This window comes from Camarhynchus parvulus, chromosome 4 (assembly GCF_901933205.1).
Source record: "Camarhynchus parvulus chromosome 4, STF_HiC, whole genome shotgun sequence".
Classification (NCBI taxonomy): Eukaryota; Metazoa; Chordata; class Aves; order Passeriformes; family Thraupidae; genus Camarhynchus; species Camarhynchus parvulus.
In genome coordinates this window covers 24,221,768-24,244,579 of record NC_044574.1, presented here as the reverse complement: position 1 = coordinate 24,244,579, position 22,812 = coordinate 24,221,768, and the positions used below count along the sequence as shown (strand labels likewise).

The following is a 22,812-nucleotide window of genomic DNA, read 5'->3' as shown; positions in this document are numbered from 1 at the left end:
ACTTGCCCACTGTTTGCTGATTTGTCAGTTTCTGTATCATCCAGAAGTTTTCAAATTGTTTTTAAATTGACTTTGTGATACTGGTTAGGAATGTTGAATAGTTTTGAAGGTGTTGTTAGTCCTTGTTGGGCCTTTCTAGAAACATGCCTATTAGTGATGATTCCTGCAATGACAAATATTTGAGATGTCTACAGCAGGTTCCTAATATATATTTGGTTTGGTCTGCTGGTGTTGTGTTGCTACTTTTGCAATCGACTAACTCATGGTAGGAAGTGACATGCCCATCAGGAGTCTGGGTATCTTGTTCAGCCCAGCTTTTTCAGGCAAATCTATACACTTATCAAAGAATGACAATCAGGTTAGTTCTGGCGAGATCTACTTTCCATAAGATCATTTTGACTGGAATTAATTATATTTATATTCTTTAGTTCTTTGTCATTTGAATCCCGTTGTGATTGCCTGTATTTTGCTAGGATTAATGCTGGGTTAAACAGCAAGTATTTACCTGGGTCATCACACTTACCCTTCATCTCCCTTTAAAAGTGATAAACATGCATAATAATAGTCATTTTACACCCCCCAGGAGTCATGAAACTCCTTGTTTGCAGTGTATCAAAGGAAGCAGATAAACATAAAAGATGTGCAAGGAGCTAGGACTTCATCTGCCAGCATAAAATCATCATCAGATACATCTGCTGCTTTCTGGTGACATATCCAAATAGATCTGAAGTGACCCATGTGTTTGCAGAAGTGTTAAGAGCCACAGAAGTCCCTCAGATTTTGCTACATGGTAGAACAGAAATCCTCGGGAAGTCACACAGCCACCACTGAGCAAAGTTAATCAAAAATCAGCTAAAGGCAATGTTTAATTATTTTCGTCTCTAGTGTTCCTTTTGCTCTTGTGAGCTTCTATTACCAAAAAAGCTGGCAGAAATTTTTCTGTGATGCCCAGCTCTGTACGTAAACAGGAGCTTTCTCTCTGTACTTTTTTTTTTTTTTGGCCCATCAAGATGTTGCATGCCTCAGGGTGGAGACAGAAAGCCCTCTGCAGAGTGTCAGGGTTGTCTGCCACTATCTATCACATCAAAGCAATCTCAGAGCACAAACTTTCTTCCCGGCATGTTCATCCACCTCGCGCAGGCCGTCCGCTGGGCCAGGGAGGGCACTGAGCATGGTGGAGAGGCAGCCAAGGGGGCAGCTAGGTGAGTGTGGAGGTGGCCATACGGTCTCCATCGAGCCACTGAAAGGGCAGGACTTTTTTTACGTGGTGGTTTCTCTTCCCATCCTTGGGGAGCGAGTGCAGAGCTGCTGGCTGAGGCTGGCAGGGGACCCTGTGGGGCGATGGCAGTGTGCACCCTGCCCTCCCCACCGTCACTGAGGCTCCCGCTAGCAACTCTGCCAGCCGAATAGAAAAGCACCAACCCCTCCCTTCTGCTGTATAATATGAATCATTTTATCCTTCTCCTGAAATACTTTGCATTTCTTTTTTTTACTTTCCATATGCAAAAGCCCTTTTAAAATCCATGAGAGTTTGCGATCTAAAAATAGTTGCCGCTATACATCTCTGCCTCAAGCTTTGCAAAGCAAGGCTCACAAAGAGGCTACCACAAAAAAGAATGTTTTCTCTGCAGATGTAAAGGCAATGACACTTTTTTCTTTTTTTAACAAGTATTACAGAAGACATATCCTCCTGTAGCTTTTGGACACAGAAAATAAGATTTTTCAGTTTTCAGGACTCTGCCCTGTTGCTGTAGAGCCCTTGAGTTCTGTAGGATCTTTTTGCCTGTAGCCTAGCATCACTCTTTGGCAGATCACCACTGGAGAGAAACGATTACATGGATAAAATATCCCATATATTTTGGTTGCTGGATGGGTAGATTTTTTTTCTCAAAAAAACCCCATTTGATTTGACTGAAACAATACTTAAATTTGTGTGAAAACTTAATTGTTCCAGCAGTAGAATAAATGAAGAAAAATTTGTATTTCAGTGCTTGGGGTTTAAAGCAGTGCAACTTCTTTCAACTTGTCCAGTTTTCAGAACATTTTTTTTTTAGGACAAAATATTAACCAAGCATTTTCAGTTTTCAGTTCAACTGAACAGAAGAGAAGCATTTTCATTTGGTGTGTTATCATGTCTTCTTCTGGAAAATAATTGAAGTTTAGGTAATTCCTGGAAGGAGTTTGGCAAACTCATCATTGATTCTTTAAGGTTTTGAGATGATTAAGAGCAAAACAAAGTAATCCATCCACATGAGAAGAAAAGTGTCTCCTAGTTTCTTTCCTCTATATAGAAATTACTGTGGCTGGGATACATTCCCAGTAGTGAATCTAAAGACACATTTGTGGAGCTGCATATAAGACATGGATTTTGACCATGAGGATATTAAATAGTTCTTCATTATTATCAGCATGATTTTTCTCACACTTTTTTTATCTGAAAGGGGGAAAATATTTCCAGGTTATGAAAGCAAAGGTCTGTAATCCTGAGTTAGGGTTTGTCCCCTGGTGCTCCCAGCTTTGCAGCATGGTTTTGGATAAACCAGCCTGAAAGTAGTGAAAAGGTATGATTTAGTAAGTATAGGAAGCAGTGTGTGACAAATACAATGATTATTCTTACTTTGTTAGCCCAGCAGCAAAAAATACTCCAGCAAATAGCAGAGGGATGGGGAAGGAAAGCCCCCTCAATTGTTGAGTCCTGGTCACCTGTAGAGGCTGCATTTATGGTGTCTGGAAGTAGCGAAAGCAAAGTGGGATTTGCAGGTAGAGTTAATATCAATGTAATTGAAAAGTCAGACAAGTTTTCCAGGAGGTTTTGTATGCCCAAGGCTTGACTCCTCTTCCTGGCTATTGGATGATATAATAAAAGATATTACTTTTCCCTACAAATCCTGTCTCCTTTATACTTTCAGAGCCTCATGTTTCCAAAGAGCCTACCCCAGCCACAGTATAGATAAAGCAGCCATCAAGGGTTATGATGAACAATTTTTCATGTCCTTTTTTTGTCCTTTTTCTTGATGTTCACATTTAACCACTTCTTTGGTTTCCCTTGATGTTCTGGATGTTTTGGTCTGATCTGTGGCCTCGTTCTGCTCTTCAGCTTCAAAGTGTGAAGTTACAGTGAGAAGAGAGAGCCTCGAGCACGGTCACCCAGTGTTTGGCACAAGAACCCCTTTGAATTTGTAGCACAGCTTTGCTTGCTGCTGGGGGTGACAGCTTACTTTGCAAAAGCAACCTGAGTACAAAAACTTACTGAAACATGTAATTGCAGCAGACCAGGGCTTGCTTTATCTGTTTTCTCTGTGTTTCTGGATACAAACCCACAAGAATTTGGGAGATCAGGTTTCTCAGCCAGCTTGGGAAACCAGAGCTGGTTAGAGTTTTGTAGGGAGCTGCAGTTCAGCCTGTCAAGGATGAACTCCCAGGTCTCAGCTTTGGTTTGGCCTTTGCCAAGTAAACATTTGGTTTTTAGTGACACAAACTGCTGTCCCTTCTCACAGGGGACTTCCTGGTTTCCCTGTTAGTTACCAGCGGAGGAAAAGTGTACTAGAGGGGTTTGCAGAGGATGTGCCTTCCAAAGGGAAGACTTCACTGCTGAATGGGATCACAAGAGGAGGCTCCTTCTAATGAGTAGATGGAAAGTGAGAGAGCACAGACAAAAATAAAAGCCACAGGAGCATGTGGCAGCATCACTTAAATGAGATGCACAGCTGCCTTGTTTTATCTCTTTTAATCTGTTGTTTATGCAGAGGTGTATATCCCAAGGGCATATGGGAGGGGAACATTCTTTTTTCTGGAAGAAATCTATTGCAAAAGAAAATTAAAAGTACAATGGCTTTTCAGATGCAGATTTATAGAAATTAAATTATTTGCCTGGAAAACACAGCTGAGAGGGATTTTTAAAGTAATGGGATATTTGCTTGAATTTTTCTCCCTTCCCTGTTTTCAGCTGGCATGTAGGTCAGTTTAGGAAATCTTTAACACCCTCCTACACATTGTGTCAATTCTTTTGATTTCTGCTTTATGCTTTTGCTACAAATGAGTGCTGGTTTTATTTTACCATCCAGTCACAAATATCCAAATTTGCAGGCTCTTGAGTTCCTCCCCTGTCTCTTCTTGCCCCTTGCTGTTTTTCCAGCCCATCACACTCCCAAACAAACTCGTCTTCTTGGACCATCCATGCAGCTTTTGCTGGCTTTCAGCTGACTATTGAAATAAATGACCGTATGAGCTAAAATAATCCAAGCCATGCACACTTGTCCAAATCTCAGGCAGCAAAGGCATCTCCATTAATGCTATAAGAAATTCACACAGCCCTGTGGTTCGTCAGCACGTTCCCTATCATTTGTTACATCTTTTTGACAGTCGAGCATCAATTTAGAAATGCCCTGCAATGAACCCGGAGAGAAGCCTCGCTCAAGGTCAAGTGAAGGAGGACACAGTGCAGTGCTGAGCCAGGCTGAGCTAACAGCTGCTGGCCTGAGCAGGGTGGAGTAGATGTACACTCTTCCCAATATTCCTCCCCTCTGGTGAGGCAGAGGTAAATGGTCTCGAGTGCTAAGGGATTCATCTTCTGCAGAGCACCAAGAGGAATACTAGCCAGTGTCAGCTACAGAGCACAATATCTTATTGATTACAGAATAACCAGATTTCTTACTGTCTGTTTATGGGGCTGAGGCCACTGCAGAGACATACACAGCCAAACTGGGGTGAGCCATCCCATCTCACTGGGACTATCTGATGCTGCAGGAGAGGTTGGAGAGACACTTTATTTACTTGGAGATGTGCTGTATTTACAGCAAGCCCAAGCATCTCTTCACAGTGCTGTGCTTTGGCAATGTAAACAGCCCTGGAATGTTTTACACTGGAGGCTGCAGTGGATTTTTGGGTGGATAAATGAGAGTTCTCATTGTGACAGATATCAGTGTAAGTGATGTAAGTGATTGTGTCCCAGTAACCTTTATAATGAGCAAAAACCCAGCTCTAACCAATAATAGGGATGTTCTTGGCTCTTCATAAAAATTTGGAAACAATTATTAGAGGCAAAGGTTTAAAAAGAAAAAAAATAGAGTGAATGATAATTGGGAAACATTAAAAACCTGTCACTGAAGGCCCCAAAAGACTATCTAGGAGGAAAAGTATAATGTTGCTTACAAAACCAACCAGTTTAGAGGGAAAGTAAAGGAAGGGTTAGAAACATAACAAATAGATTCAAGGGGAAGTTAATGGTGGTGTGTAAAAAGCAGCTGGGTCAGATTAACATTAAATATGGAGCATTGTCTAGAGAAGGCTTCTTTTCCCTGGCAAAATAGAGGAAAAATATGACATCCTAACAACAGTGTTGGACCATTATCAGACAGAAATAGATTTTATCAATAATATGGAACTGTTCATTGAATATTTCTGTTTTGGTACTTGTGAAGGGTAGCATGATGCAGTCACACCAATATAATGGTGATGGTAAGCAGGCAGTAATATTTTCCCTTTCCACTGTAACTCTGGGTGTTGCCATACATTCATCAGCAGCTTCATGTGGGACTGCAGCCTCAGTGCCTGTCCCAGCTCCCTCCCAGTGCTGGGACACTGGAGAGCAGTAGCTGCTTGCACACCACAGCTTTTAAGTGCACATCAACTTATTACCAAAGGCACAAGGCAGCTGCTACCAAAGCATGATGTTTTCAAAACCTGGAGGTTTGGACAACTCACTTCAGGAGCTAACCCCAACATGAAAATTACAATTCTGACCATCATTTTCCTTTATGCTTTGTAATATTTTGGGTGCTTCAGAAGACTGAAAGATGGAAATAGTATCTGATTTTTTTTTAAAAGGATATGAGATGTCCTGGATGATGGTGATTTTGTTGGCCTGATATTGAGCCAGACAAACTAATTGTACAGCTGATGCCAGCTTCAATTAATAGAGTGCTAAACCAGAATAATGGCATTAGTGCCAGGCTACATCTTGCCAAATTATGGTTTTGATGAGATGAAAAGTTTGGTTGATGAGTATTGCAGATATTCAGGGTGTTACATAACATCAAATTACAAAACATGATTTAAAAATACAAATATATTTGTATTCGGGAAATTTGGGAAAACTGCCATGATGCAGTTGAATTTCTGGAGGGATGTTTTTTGTGAAACTGTTCACAGCCCATGTTTTTAATACTTTAATCCATGAGCGCACAGTCATTGCTTACAGCTTGCAAGAGGTGCAGAGGTAGCTGTGAGAGAGGAAGGTGTGAGGTGACAGACCTGGCTGATCTCTGTGTACTGGGGCACAGAGAACACGGCTCTGCTTGGTTTCAGCCCCTGGGAAATGCACTGAGAAAGGCACTGAGTGCCTTCAGTGCACTGAGAAAGGCTTTGGGAAGTCGCAGTGACTTTCTGCCTGGGTATTGATGCAGAGCTTGGCCAAAACACCCACGGCCATCAGCTGTACACACAGGTAAGGAGGTGTAGGGACTCTGCTTTTAGTAGGAGCCCAGCACCCCTGGAAGGTCAGTGCTGGGCTTAGCAAAGAAAAAATGGAGAAATTACCTCCATTAAGTATGTAACAAGTAACAGGCATTTTCCATTTCTTTTCCAAAAAATTCTGTAAACCCCAGTTTGAAGGAAAACAAAATGCAGGCTTGAAATAAGGTTTATGTTCCTGTGGGTAGAAACTGCATCACTGGGAGATGACCACTTGAGTTCTGTGGTGTTTTACCCACTGATGCTGTCTGTTGCAAGGAGGATTTAGTCCAGGGAGTCGCTGTGCTGTGTGGCAGCTCGGGCTGAGAGATCATAGCCTGGATTTTGTCATTGGCACAGGGTGTGACCACAACAGTCACTGTTCAACTGTTCATTAGAAATTAGGATTCTCTGCAGAGAAAGCTGTGACAAGCTGTGCTGAATAAGCACTTGTTACAACATACAGATCTCCAGCATAACAACAATGTCTTAAACTTGGATCAATGACAGCAAACACCTGCCAACTCCTGCATGTGTCCTGGTTAACATCTTAGCCAGACCAATCTTCCCTGGCACACCAGGTTCCCTGTGGGCCCTCCTCCTCCTTGCCCTTTAGCTCCTGCAAACACCTTACCCTTTCATTCTCTGCAGGCCAGGCTACTTTGCCATCTCCAGTGTCCATTCTGAGACTGGCACTTTCAGAAAGTAAAGGCTGTGGAAACTTCTTCCTCAATGGGCAGGAAAATTACTGCCTCCCCACAGGCTTTCTACTAAATCATAATAAGTGTTATCTCAATGTTGGTATCTCTCCCACTACTTAGAGTAAGAACAAATCCCTGTTGGTGATGTCCTGATAGTGGATACCTGCATAAGCATGCAGAGTGTCAGCCCATGGGGCTATGCTTGTTAACCCTATAGAGACCCCATCAAAGATAAACAGAACAAATAAACTAATAGACTTAAATGATTAGTCATCTTCCCAGCTGGGACCCCCAGGCTCTTATAAAGTTAAATTTCCTGAAGGGTTTGGAGGAAACAGTTCTCAGCAAAGAGAACATCTGCAGAGCCATAAGAGGGACACAGCAGCAAAACCAAAGCTTTGACTCTCCACCTCATGCTGTCCTCTTTGTGGTTTCTCCTAGGCTTCAGTTAATATTGCAGCCCAAGAAGTCTGGATTTGCAAGTAGCACCTGGTGTTTGAAAGGTTGAGGTTATTTGTACCAACAGCAAGCTGTGCTGTGTCATGGCTTTAAAGTCAGAAGTGATCAGCATCCTCCAGTCACCACAATGATTAAAAAAACAATGTTGTGCTCAAAACATTGCTGCTTTTATGAGGATAGAAATTTTTATGAGCTTTGGCCAGCTTTTAGTACTTCCATGTTTCGCAGTGGTAATGAGATGGCATTTTATCAGCAGCACAGAGCTCAAGTAGAGCTGCACTTCATCTGCTGGGGACACAACAGGTTAAGTAATTTCCTGTTGTCTCCTCGATTGAGCCCCATCCCCTTGGAAGAACATAGGTAAACACATCCTTGGATAGCCTGCAGTGAGATTACTTACTGTGTGCAAAAACAGAAGCAGGAGTAAATACACTGATGGGTTGTCTTTACAGAGAAGTCGACGTGGGGTGCAATAACATAGAAATTTATTCATCATATCAGGCACTTTGCATGACCTCTGTGTGCAGACTGCTGGATGTAACTCCTCTTATCCCACAGTAAAGGGTCTGTTTTGCACAGAGTAATTTTGTTCTGCACCCTGTCTGCCTAGACAGGGGCATAGTAAGCTGTGTGGTGTGAATGCCAAGGAAAGAGGGCAAAATACCCATAAATCCCACCTTCAGACATTCTCAGATATTTCAGTGCTTGCTTCCAGACTGCCAGCTTAAGATAAAGCCCAAAACACCACATTTTTTTCAGAAAAGAAATGATAAAATGCCAAGAAATAGTAATTAATTTTAAAAAAAAGGAATGTAAATATTTCTTCTGGGTTTTGAGCTGAAGCTATGATTAAATCTGAATACAAAAACAACCCATTCAAAATGTGAAAGTCATAAAGTACCTTAAAAACTATGCTTATTTAGTCTTGCACAAGTCAGTTGTAATGTTGGATTAATATCTGTTTAATTCTCCTATGGTGTTTCAGGCTCAGGAGAAAAGAGCTGTATTTCAAAAATACTCCAGAGTTAATCAGGGATGTGGCAGCATCTGCTTAAGAGAGACCCATAATTGAATCATCCCTAATTAACCTATCACCTCAACAGAAGGGAATAGGATGTTGGTAGCACTACTGAAATGGATAAGAGTGATGGGAATGGAAAGGGAGGAGGATGAGGGCAAAGAGAAATAAAGCAATTTGCCTAACACCTAGTTTTGTAATAAATTTGGGAGGAGGGAGGGAGTAGAAATTGGAGTATACGAGTCATTGAATCTCCTTAGTATATTTAATCAGACTGTAGTTTCAAAAACATTTTTGCATATTTACATGTTAATCAATGCATTATTTAGGTCCAATAAATGTTTCCTCCTTTGTATGGTTTGGAATTTTTAGAGTATTTACAGATTTTTTTTTCTTACTATCATTACTGCTGACCTAATTTGTACTTGGAGTAATTATAATTTCAAACTTGGGAAAAAACCTTTTGAAAACTAGTGGGCAGAAAAATAAAAGTAATTTCAGAGATCTCAGTATAGGCAATACAATACTTGTACAGTTATTAAATGAAATATCTTCACAAATCAAAATGAGAAGTATTTCCTATTTGAAATAAATCTCACAGACATAGAGATACTAAGGAACACTGCTTGATTTAATGTTGTTGTTCTATTTTGTGCTTTATAGCTAATGTACAGTAATTGCAATTTGTTTCATGCAGTGCCCTGCCAGACGGTTTTAGATTATTTGAAGACTGTACTTCAGCATCACAACCAGCTCATGGTACCCCAGCCAACAGACCACCCAACCGAGGTAGTGTACAGTGAAAACGCTAAGCTGCATCTCTTTATGCTGGATTATTCATTACAAACATGCAGGCAAATAAATCAGTAGGCATTTAGTAACAAAGACAGGTTAAAAGTACAGTAAAAAGACATTCTTAAGTACAGTAGTACCCTAAATGGAGGAAACACATCATTAGTATCATCTAGAATTACTTTACTGAGCAGCACCTAACTCCCTCCATCAGCACCAGGTGTGCTTGCCTTGCTTTGGGTAGTTTTTCTCTCCTCTTTCTTCAGAAACACCATATTTGTGGGTAGACTTTGGGCTAGGCCTACCTGGTGACAGCTGTAGCTACGTGACTGAGAGTGGCTGCACATGGCATGCTGCAGTTCAGGGTGTGTATCACTTTGCTCCTTCATTCAGTTTTATCCTGTGCAAATTGATAAATACATATTTATATTTATCACTAGCTGTTATCATTCAAGTATATTCCAAGAATTCATTTTCCATTTTTTAATGCTCTTTTGCTTAACTAAAATTTTCAAGTACTGTAAAAACTGAGGCTGTTTTGTAATGTCTCACAAGGAATAGCTTGTCACAGTGTGACAGAATTTTTTATTCAATTAAACACACTGATATTAATCTTTTATTCATAAATTTCATCATGTACAAATACAAGCAGAGATGTGTTTGTATTTTTGGTTCTTCCTTCAGAGTCTGCTTTTTTTCATTTCTGGGAGGTTTTATGTTTGTTTTAGTTTAATGACTGCTGGACACACCAAACCACATCATATATTTAGTGAGAATGTTTTGCCCAGAAGTGCTTTACTCTCTGAGGAAGCAATGAAAGTGTATGTGTAGCAGGAATCCAGTAATTGTTTAACAGAGTAGCATAACACTATATCGTGCCTTGGAGAAGAATGAGGAAAAATATCCAGCATTTCAGGGGGAACAAGAGAGAAGTGTTATAAAACTGAGGCTGAGGAGTTACGCAAAATTTATTGCCCTCTCCTCAGTTAATAGCAACGTGAGCTCTCATGAAATCTAGATGTTGGGCCTTGCTGCACCCTATTTTCATCAATGCTATCTATATAAACACAGAATAGCTTCTAGGATAGCTTGCTGCTTAGCAAAGCCACCCATGAGCATCTGTCCGTAATGCATGTGAGCAAGCCTGGAGCCTAACCCTGTGCCATTATGGGCTTGCATTGCATAAGCCAGGCCTGGCAGGGCTTAAAAGCAAGGCAGCACCTACAGTCACCTGCAGCTTGTACTTTGCAGTGGGATCAGTAAGAATGGTCATTGCTTCACTAAAGGGTTTTTTAATAGGAAAAAAATAGGCTTCAGAAATTAAAGGTAGGAAAATAACTTTCTTTATATAAAAGGGATGTGAACTAGCTGCTGAAAAAAAATTAAGTACCAGCATGAGGATCACATGGTCCTATTTACTGATGCAGTGGAACAAGCCAAGGGAGTACTCCTGCCAGCTCCCCTGGGACAGAGTGGTCACAATTACTTCAGCATAAGAATATATTACCTCCAAAGAGCTTTCCATGCTGCCCCTCTGCTCTTCTTCCTTCCCCAGCTCCTTCACAGTGTTGGAAGGGACAAGGAGCTGGACTGGATGGATTGTAATGTTCTTCCATGGCAGAGTTCTTCAGACATATTACTGACTTCCCAGGGGATCATGTATGGGCAAAAACTGAAGCAGCTGCCTGTGTCATGAATGGAGGGGCAGGAATTGACCCTGACCTGTTTGCGGTGATGTGAGGAGAAGAAAACAAAGTGCAAAGAGAAAGCCCCAAATTTAACAGGGCTAGACTACAGGTGAAGGGTTTTTCTCTTAGGGGTGAGAGCTTGAATTTACAGCTACAGGGGAGTGAAGTGTTGAGGTGTCTGGGGAAGGAGTGGCTCTTCAGACAGACAAAGCCCATCTCTTCCCTTACATTTTGGCTCTTTGCAGCATTTTGGGTTTGTCCACAGCTGTCTTTGCCAGCAGCTTACAGCAAGGCAAACAAGTAGAGACAGTCACACAGGCTGAGCCCCCAGTGATGCTAACCCCACTGGGAGGTGGTGTGACTCTAGATCATACAGATTATCTAATGATAATCTCAGCACAGTCTTCACTAAATTCAATCTTCCATATTTTATCAAACTCACAAAAAAATTAAAAACAAATACCTGAGGAAAACTTCAAAGATGCTCTCAAGCTGTCTCCCAGGATGCTATAATAAATATGTGAAAGAAGGCAAGGGTAGTCCTTAAAATAGTTTTCAGATATCAAAGGCCTGGAAGTGAGAACTTTGCAGCACTTGCCCACAAGTGTGGCATGTGGCTGAGCACCTCCCTGAGCATCAGACCTGGGTTTCTCTAGCTCACTGCAGGCTCCTGTCAAACCTCAGGGCTACACAAAGAGTTCACTAATTGGGCTATCAGATTTATGTGTTTTGATAAAGAAGTGCACTGTAAAAGTGAATGAGTCTCTAGGAGGGTGTGGTTTGGGTTTTTATTTTGTACTTCAATTATTTCAAGTATATTAACAGTACCATCTTACATTAATTGGGTAATCCTGAACTATGGCGTTTTATGGGCAACAAGAATTAAATACAATTGAGGTACAAATGACTTAACAGGGCTTATAAATGTGTGTGGATTACAGGAATCCCCATAATTAGTCCTACACTATTCATTTAATGTTGGAATATTGAAGCACACAAATTATGAAGATTAAAAGCAAAATTTCTTTCCAGCTGACACAGTGGCATTTCTTTAAAGCTATAATTTGGGTTAATATAGCATTCATTAATAATAATGAAGCTTTTAGTTTTCATAGTTGCTTTACTTATTTTCTTTACATTTTTCACAGTAACATAATTGCTGTCAAGTTTCAGGTGTGTTCTACAGAAGTAATAAATTTATTATAAAAATAGACCAAAAGAGTCGCCTCTGAAGGAAACTATCAGCTGTGATGAAGTGATCCATTTGATCAGGCTCTTCAAAGACCCTTTTTATGCATTTTACCATTTTAAGAAGAAACATTACACTTAAATAGTATGCCCAGCTGCTGATTCTTAACTCTTTTTAACCTGCTTGTGAAAGTGGAAATTTTCAATAGCTACACCTCTCAAAATGTATTCATCGTACCTTACCCAATCTGAGTTCTAGAAAATGGAAATGTAATTTTAGAAGTACTCATTCTCTGTAAGGATAACTAAGTGTTCACTTTGGGTTGTGTTTCACTGTCAGTATGGTGGATAGTTAAAAACGTATCTTTTATTGCAACTGACATCTTCACTTATTTGCCTTGTAAAATAAGCAACAGAAATATTTCACTTTTTCAGGGGAGTAAGCAGTTGCTGAACAACTACCCTGTCTACATCACTAGTAAACAGTGGGATGAGGCTGTAAATTCTTCCAAGAAAGACGGACGACGGCTCCTCCGCTATCTCATCAGATTTGTTTTCACAACCGATGAGCTTAAGTACTCATGCGGCCTTGGGAAAAGGAAAAGGTCAGTGCAGTCAGGAGAGACAGGTCCTGAAAGACGTCCTCTGGATCCAGTTAAAGTAACATGTCTCAGAGGTACTGCATCTTTTCGCTCAGTGTCCACCACATGTGATCTCATTTCACCACATTGGCTCTGCCTCAGTAGAAGCATTTTTGGCTGAACTAGAAGGGGTTTCGCAGGCAGGTGACAAGCACCCAGAAACCCTCCACTTTCTTTTCATACATACATACAAGTGTGTATGTATGTATAATATATGTGTTTGGGGTGTTTTTGATGGGAAAAAACAAGGCCTCTTATTTAAGAGAGGACCCAAATGCAAGGGCACATGACACTAATACACTTTAAAAAGCAGTGAAGCAAAACCAGACGTTCCTGATTACACTATTTTATAATAAGCTCAGGTAATTTGTTAACAGCAATACACAGCAAAATTAATCAAATGAATAGTTACAGTCTAATGTCTAATCCTTATTAGACAAGTATATTAACTTGATGCACAAGAACACAGTGCATCATTGGAGTTAGAAGCTGAGTTTCAGAGTAGGTTTGAAAACATCTTCTAGGGTCAAGAATATCTTCAGGTTAATTACAAAGTATACATAAGTGTGTTGTCCAGAATTCCACTTATTTTTTGGCATACTGATGAAACATTGCCTGAAAATGTGAGAGAACAACTTTCCCCCATGTTTGGCCTGAAAAGGAAGGGGAGTTTTGCAAGCATTTCACAGTGTTAGAGAGTCAGGATATTGCACAGAAAGGGTACAGATTGGAAAGAATGTTGTGTACTTTGGTTTCTTAAAATTGTTTGAAAAGGCTGGTAACGAGCTTTATAATAAAACATACAAAACAGGATTCTTAAAGCCAAAGTAAAAATATGTTTTTAGTTTTGACATCTGCATTGTACAAATGCATATGCTTATTATTTCTTTAATTAGCTCATAGTTAGCTTTATAGTATTTTTTGAGCATATACATGAAATTTTGGTTGAACTAACCTCAAGAATGTTTTACTAATCAATGCAATGTAAAAAGCTATATTGTGGTCAGTCAGTGATAAAAATATTTTCACTCATCCAACTGGAGTCCAAAGTGATTATACACATCAGATATATGAGCCTCTTCCCATTTAGGGTAGAAGAATCCAACAAGCTAAGTAGATAAGGCTTGAGGTTAGAGTACAACATTGATGTAACCAGGTAATGAACTCAGATTTAACATACAGACAAATTAGGCAAACAAGCACTTTTTGTACTACAAAATAATCTTTTAAGCTGCTGTATGAGACTCTACCAGAACTCTATCAGAGCTAAATTGGAGGGCAAATCCATCATACACTGTGCTGCAGAGGTCCAGACAGAGCAGGGGCCCAGAAGTTCTTCTGGAAAATGAAGGCTGGAAATAAGCACTTTAGCATTTACTAAGTTTAAGTATCACCTAATAATTTATGCACAAGCACAGTGTTGATACCCTTTTCTTCCCCTTTCTCTCACCTGCCTCCCAAGACTAATAGTAAATGCACGTGTACATGGAATTTTGCTTGTGGCCACTCTCTTTTTGAGGTCCTGGACACACAGAACATGGGGAGCGCTCGTGGGGAGAAAGAGAAAGGGTAATTTCTTTAATTATAAGAAGCTTGAAGAGGAAGCCAAAATGTGCAGTATGTAATGACCAGCTAAGAAAGCAGGGTAGACAGCTCTCCCCTTGGGCCTTTGTGTGTAGGTGGGAACATGACAACTTCCTCCAGTGCTGAGAGTTGGCCACTAGCTCCCACTCATTTACAAGCCAAGGTAACAAGTGTCTGGCTAATTCTCAACCCAGCTAATTATGCCTTTCCACCATAGCAGAGAGTGCAAATTGGTTCTCTGTCTGCACTCAGAGTTTAAATATATATAAACATTTTTAATATACTCCTACAACTGACTGGTGTCTGGAACCAGTTTTAAAACATCCTGGCATGCTTAAATTATGGCATTACTTCTTTACATGGTAACCATTTCTCTGAGAAAAAGATGAGTGTGGGGGCACATGTGAACATAACTAGATAGGAATTACTGTTGCCTGTGTGGATTTCCAGGAAAATGAATTTAAAACAGAGATTGCTATCACTTTTGCAGACACACTGCTGGAGGAGGTATGCAAAAATCACATCCTAATTGTCCAACAGATGAGATACCTTGCAGGCACGGGAACTCATGTAAAAGCACAGCATTCCCTGGCTGGAGATGTGGTGACAGTAATGAAGTTACCTTACACCACTTATTGTGCTGTTGGCTTGTCAACAGTAGAAAATAGAATTTAAAAATATCCTGGGACACACAATGCTGCATGAGGGAATAACTAATGTTACAGAATAAATAAGCAGCTCCGTTTCTGTATGAGCTACACTGTATCCAGTATCTCTAATAAGATGCCCTCACATTTAAAATCATATTTGGATGTTTCAAAGTCCAAATACACCCATTTGAGCTATGTCTAGCAGTTTCAACTCCAGACTTGGCAGGGCACCTTCTGCAAGTCTAGCATATAGCACGTCAAAGAATGTGAAAAATAAATTATAAAAAATGTAATCATCACATACAAATAGCTGTATGTGGCAGCAGCAGCTATTTAAATAGCTAAAATGCATGCAGTACAATTCATTTTCTCCTGCATTGAAAACTATTGCAAGACTCCCCAAATCAGCTCTCCGATCTCATTTAGCTATTTCTAAGGCCAAATCAGTCTCTGAAAAAATAGGTGTAAAATACAGGAGATGAAAATAGTGGAACTTAAAAGAAAGATCTCCCAAACAGACAGGAGCACCAAACTGAAATAATGGCAGTGACATTTTCCAGCAGGCTGGGGGCTCCTGCAGGTTGCAGGTGCTGAAGAAGCCAGCAGAGGGAGGTCAGAAAGATCCAACAGCAATCACCTTGAGGTATAGATACCAGCAGGTTTCTAATGAAATGTGTCCTGGCTCATGTTAGCTTTTACACTTACTGCACATGCTGAATCACAGCCTTCACTTCGAATTAGTTCTTTGTATTTCCACAAGAAAGGACTTTATATCCCGGTCCCAGGATGAGTCACCTAGGTAGCTCAGGTGTAACAACATACACTGCATGTGGAGAAGCACACTTATGCAGGAACAAAATAGGTCCAAGTGGCATTATCATGGCATCCCCCATAAGGCTTTACTTCTGCTTAAGCAGAGCAGCAATACCTCCTTTCTTATTTCCCATGAGCTTTTAACGCCTGGGCAATACCAGATGCTGCAAAGACAAGTTGCTTTTAATGCTTGCCTGTTTTCCTGCAGAGTTCATTAGGATGCACTGCACCTCCAACCCGGACTGGTGGATGCCCTCTGAGGAGCAGATCAACAAGGTGTTCAGCGACGCCGTGGGGCACGCGCGCCAGGGCCGCGCCGTGGGCACCTTCCTGCACAACGGCACCTCCTACTATGAGGGGACTGAGCACCCAGGCTCACAGGACGAAGTCTTCAACAGAGGTATGCAGGATGGATCGGGAGATTGATGGCACTGAGAACCACATCATACTGCAGTAGCAACCACTTAATTTAGGAGAGACTGTTTGTTAAATGTACTTAACCCTGCTGTCATTTAGGAGTCCAAAGCATGTTTGAACACATACTGCATACATTTCAGCTTCTCCATCCTACCATATCCCAGTTAACAGAAAGAAATCCATTTCAAAACCTGCTTTACGGGACTTCTCAGTGCCTATTATTTCCAAACCCTTCATAGAACACTCAAAGGGAATGTGCAGTCCATTTCATCCAGTTGTAGAGGAAAGGTCATTTAAAAACTATAGAAGTGTCTAAAGAAACAGCAGCTACTATCTCTTCAGCCAGTTGATAACAATCCCAGGCCCAGACTCGGAACAGCTGGGTGCTATTTGCTTTCCCTGACTAGAAGATTTCTACAAGTCTGCACACTTAAAACAAAAAAATAAAAGGAGTGGTTTCCCATTTGCTAACAGAAAAGAACATAACTATGAATGCTACCTTAAAGTACCACACAAAACAGAAAATCCAGGGACTTTCTTAGCCAACTCTGTCAGGAAATTAAGCTTCCCGAGTAAAACAGCAGCACTCATCAACAGCAGAATCCTTCAAAGACCCAGAACAATAACAGGCATTTCTAACAGATAAAAATTGCATTGTATATGAGATAGACAGTATATTTATCTAGATTTCTAGAGGATTAGAGTTGATCATGACAGTTTTCATTAAAAGAAGATTGCCAAAAACAAATTGCCATTTCAGAAGACAGATTTTCCTTTGTCTGTTCCTATTCTGCAGCCATATTATGTAGCTTTAGAGGCTTTAAATTGCCTTTTCTTGTTTTCACTTTAATTTGTGCTTTATATCCGTTCCTTGAAAGAGATGAGGCAATGTGCTGGTTTTGCTCAATGTTGCATTCAGGGAGGGGTTGGGCTAGAAGAATCTGGTTTAGTGTTCTGTAGTAGGTAGACATGAGATCCAGACTGAGAGCTGTAAGAAAAGAGCTGTTGGAGCAGAATTTGTAATGGTGCACAACATTGGAAGCAGATACTAGCTTTAAAAACAAAAGCTGATCCACAAAAAAGTTTAATTTTAAATGTTTAGGAGTCCATTGTCCTTTAAATTGATCCACGCCAGAAACATGCAATGCCAAAGAAACGATGCCCTTTCCTTTCCACATCAGGGTGTTTCCATCTCCTTACCTTTGTGTGCTCACTCAGGCCAGTGTTGGCATCCTCCACAGCCTGAACCAGCACTTCCTGAGGCAACATTTCCCCACTAGCAGGTAGAGGGAGCTGTTTTTTGGGAAGAAAGCTCACTTCACTTTTGGCCATCCTTAGTGCTACCTCATCAGCGTTGGCTCTCCTGAACGCGTCTCTCATACACCCCCAGCTTTCCCCACCGCCTTGTGCAAGCCACGAGCGTAGCTACTCATGGCTCCCTTTGCCTCTCCTCCCCTTCCCCACCTTCTCCCCCTGCACCCGGCAAGGCAGGAGGCACCGGTCCCTTCCTCAGAGACCAGGAAGGGCTCTCGGGGATGCAGTGCTCCTGGAGACCCAGCCTGGCTGCAGGGCTGGGGCAGTCTCTCCAAGTTCAGCTCCCCCACACAGGAGCCCCTTCCTGCCCCCTGCCACCTCTGCCTGTGGTTGTGACAGGTCTCTTCTGGCCCATGGGGCATCTTGGGACATGGGCTCACCATGCACTGCCATAGAGGACCGTGCTCAGTCCCTGTGTGCTTTAGGCCCTCAAATCTCCAATACCTCTCGGTTCACTTTAATTTTGGTGATTTTTTTGAAAGGGGGTTGAAAGGTACTCACTGGCCCCAATATAATTAATTTATTTTCTTAAAGTCAACTAGAAGTTTAGTCACTCACTAGGCCAAGGGGTTTAGTACAGCATTCCTTCATTACAGGCAGGAGGTGACTTTCTTGGAGTGGTCACACCACATGGTGGCCTCTGGAGGAGAAATTCAGTGTATAGAAATGTCACAGTACAGATATCCTATTGTAGCTTTTTGGTGTTGAACTTACACTTTTTTAAAAAGAACTATAATAGAAGATGTTACATTGCTCAGATGGTGTAAGTCTTGCTGGTCTATGTTTAATGTGGTGACACATGCCAGAACTATTTGGTAAAACATGTCAGAACGTGTGTGTCAACATTATACTGTAAATTTGTCCACAGCGATATGTATCATGCTGTATTTTTGTAAACATTGTGATGGTTTCCTTTCAGATGCTTAATTGTATGATGTTTAAGATATAAACACTTTTTAACAGTCACAGAACAGAATTACTGAACTGGACAAACCTCTCACTTAATAACTGAAAGATTTACTGAAATAACTAGTAAGTCTAGCTTTATTTTTAGTGTAAAAAGCATAGCCAGCATCCTGGAGCCACTCACAATCCTCTACTCTCATTGTGCAAAATAACCAAAAGTATAATTTCATCCTGAAAGCCACTTTGGCAGTCGAAGTGGCTTTGCAGGTTTAGACCTTTCTTTATGAACAAAATTTTGTCCTCAACTGCTTATGTGCACTGGCCAGTGACATGAATCATGGTCACAAATAGGCATTAACAGATACCAGCTCATACTTTTGTTCATGTTTTGTTTTAAATAACACAGTATGAAAAGAGACAACTGACAAAAGTTTTTAATTGCCATCATGGCCACTTGACCCACACATTTCATTTTTAAAATCCCAAACCTTGCACAACTTATTCCAGTTAATTTGTTCATTAGGTGTTAAAAATTCGTACACATTGAAGCATCTAAATATCTGCAATATGTTAGATATGGGACCTGAAATAATAGATAGCACATAAGCCCTTGCAGAGGGAGATATCCTTATTTAGGCAGTGCGCTTTATAAGCCAGCACATCCCTTCCCAGCAACAGAAGGAAACTGCTATCTATCATGTCACTCCAGGAAGTCCCAGGAGGACAGAGATTCTTGTCTTATCCTTCCATAGGCTTTAATCTTACTGTCATTTATGTATCTGCCTTCTCTCAAACTTTGTGTAGCAGCACCGCACGCCCATCTGTGCCAACATGCCTTCGCTATATTTTCTATGACAAATATTTGTGGAGAAACTGTGATTAAAAAAAACATTAATCCTGATATTTTTATTGTTATGGTGTAGTTAATTCTATGAATACTTTCTTATGATGATTGTACTGTGTAGAGTAAGTACAGGTTAGGGATAGACCTTTATCAGATATTGTACAAAAGAAAAGTGCATAGTGTAATATAGACTAGTAAGGTTTTTGTGACAATTTCTATAGGATGTGTGAATTGTTTTCTATGTGGCAACACACATTTCTTTTAAAGAATATAAATCTTAGAGAATTTTTTAAACAGTCAATATTTTTAATTATAAAGACATTTGTTACCTACAGTTTACTATTTCAGGTGTTAATTCTAATTTGAATATTGGTTTTATTAATACATACCTCCAGTTCCATTTGTTCTGTTGCATAAAAAATGCACAATAAAAGTTAGTCTCTGGTTAATCTGTCTCTTCCTTTCTCTAGAGGCAATCTTGTGTCACTGTGACAGCCATGATACCTGGGTCTCACTATAAATATATATAAAAGTTCTAGATTTATATAAAGGGCTAGAGCATTTTCTTTTGCATTAAATGCTTGTTTGGTATGAAGCACCAGAAAGCACAGGAAAAGAATTTGAAGAATTCAAGTATGAGTATAATATAAATCATTTTCACCTCAATGTACAGCCACATAGATTTATGTGCTGGTTAAATAGAAAGACTATTAAAGGGAAGTACCCATCTGCAATCTTAAAACCTGGATTTTCAAGCAGTGACGTTTAAATCCCATTTTAATTCAGAATCCAGTGGTGGCTGAATGTATCCTGTTCTCTTAAATGCTTTAGAAAATCCTAGCTCCAGATAATTTGTAGAGGAATTACAGTGACAAACATTCACCATGGCAAACCACTGCTGCTGGGCTGTGAAGCCAGGGCCAGCCCACAGGCTGGTGGCAGCCACCTGAAATGGTTATTTCCATTCACATGGATATATATGGTATATACACGTATATACCATGGTATATGTGTATGGTATATACACATATATACCATGTGGATAAATGGTACACATTTTATAATGGTAACAAACAGTACCATTATAAACACAGTGCTTTTGGGTGCCTGTAAGGCTGCAAAATTAACTGGGGCTGGGCAAGTATTTTCTAGGTCAGGGGCTTCAGCCTACTGCTTTTTTTTTTGTGACGGTCACAATTAGTGAGAACCATTTACTAATCCCCCCAACAAAATAATTTCAGGTAACTCTGAGAAGTGGAGGTAGAAAACGTGTATTAATCCATCTGCAAACAATTATAATTAGCTTCCCTCTGAAAAACTTTGACTTCCCAGACTTTTTGGCAATGGCTGGAAATGTCCAAGGGTAGATCTGGAGGCAGGAGGGAACAGGGGTGGGCTATGTACAAACCAAGCAGGGTAAAGGAGCAGTACAGGCAGGAACCCAGCAGGGAAAGCTGGCAGGGAAGAAGAGCACCTAAGTAGGGGACCAAAGGCAGCAATTGGGTTTATGAAGCTTGAAAAGAGAGATTAGGTTTAACAGCAGGGTGGATGGAAGGGGATAAGCATGAGAGGCAGTGCCTGGGGCTGGGCAGGCAGAGAGAAAGGGTACAGAAGAGGTACCTGGGATGGGAAAGAAGCAGGCCTGGGAAGTAACTGCAGTGGAACAAGCAGCACAGATGGGGAGTGTAATTCAATAATGTTGCATTTTATCACTCTTCCACTAAATAGCTGTTAAACATACTGGTAAGGCAATGGCTAAACTGTGCTCCTGCTGTGCAGCAATGCTGGTGCCCTCAGAAGCATGCCCATGCTGGCAGTTCTGTCTCTCCCAAGGCACGAGATGTCCCTGAAGAGAACTTTAAGGTCCAAGTCAAACATTGAACCTCATGCATATGAAGGTATTTAGTTTTTACCTCTTGCTTTGAACAAGCTCACATGTGTGATGGTGGTCACAAGGGTTCTTGGGTGAAGGAAGAGACAAGATGGTTGACTCCATGATCAGAAGGCTTGATTTATTATTTTAAGATATATACATCTATTATAACTATACTAAAAAGAAAAAGAAAGGGAGAGTTTCTAGAACCTGCTACTTAACCTAAGAATAGAAAAGTAAAGAATGATGATAACAAGGCAACTCTCTCCGACTCTGTCTGAGAGAGTTCCCTCCCCGGATTGGCTATCAACCATAAACATCTAAGCTGGGCTAATCTAGACAGACCTGTTGCATTCTACAGCAGCAGATAACTTATTGTTTATGTCTTGTTGCTGAACTTCTCAGCTTCAGCAGGAAAAATCTTGAGAGGATTTTTCATGAAATAAATGTCTGTGACACACATGCAAGTTCATATTATTAAAGTGTTTGTAATGTTACTTTAATAAGATTACTCACATTGCAAAATCTTGTCCTCGAGTTCAACTAGGCAGGGTTTGCTCTGCCTCCTTCCCTCTGCTGAGGCACTGACTGAAGCCAGTGAACTGCCACTAGCTCAGGCAGCATGGACAACAATACAATAATGACTTGCAAAGTGTTTTTCTGTCTGGAAACATGCACATAATCCCCAAAAGAACACCATATCTCAAAAAGAACTCATCTTTCCCTACCTGACTTACTCATGCTCATCAGTAACTACAAACAGTACCCCAGGGCTTCAGCACAAGGTGAGTGTGAATACAGCTCCAGGAAATCATCACATACATCTTAGTTATTGACAGAGCAAGCCAACACCACTGATGTGCCCTGACCACTCCTTAAGGCCTGTTTAAATCAGAGGCTCTGTCTTGGTTATTTCCTAGCGAGTTCATACATAAGCAGCTCTCCAGAGATAAACCTTCCCTGCTGCACCAGGGAGCCCCTTGCAATACTTGGCAGATCTCAGTATATGACCTTGCCCCACGAATGCAAACACCCTCCTCCACAGACCCTTCAACATCTGAAGCATAAAAGCAGCTTCTACTGCAAATGTATCACACTAAGGAAAATCACACCATGTGATACTACCAAATGTATCACACCAGCAGATTAATTAGCTAAGTTGAGAGAAAAAAAATCTGACATGAACTTATACAACAATGTTGGGGAAAAGCTAAAAAACCCTTTTGTCCTTAAAAATGCTTTAAACTTTCTCACTCATCTGACAGATGTAATTGCTTCAACCTAGGTTGTCTTTGTAGGAAAATTGAAAGAAACAGCTTTGCTAATGACTCAAAGTAGTTTCCCATTAGAAAAGTTAATATTAAATTTAGTTCCCATTTAGGAACAGGGTCAATAGTAGAGCAAAAAAAGTCTAATTAAACCTTTCAAAAATGCTTGGTAGCAATGTGATTGAAAAGCTGCAATTCTTCTTCCA

General features: G+C 40.7%; 1 protein-coding gene across 1 annotated transcript in view; it reads left to right on the top strand.

Moving 5' to 3' along the window:
• The window catches only part of BEND4 (BEN domain containing 4), a 31,793-nt gene extending 11,697 nt beyond the window's left edge, over positions 1–20,096 (top strand). Inside the window, 3 exon segments of the mRNA XM_030948261.1 lie at positions 9,326–9,417; positions 12,732–12,972; positions 16,193–20,096. Of these exon segments, the coding sequence (XP_030804121.1) occupies positions 9,326–9,417; positions 12,732–12,972; positions 16,193–16,410 (551 nt within the window). The 3' untranslated portion in view covers positions 16,411–20,096.
• The last annotated feature ends 2,716 nt before the right edge of the window (positions 20,097–22,812 follow it).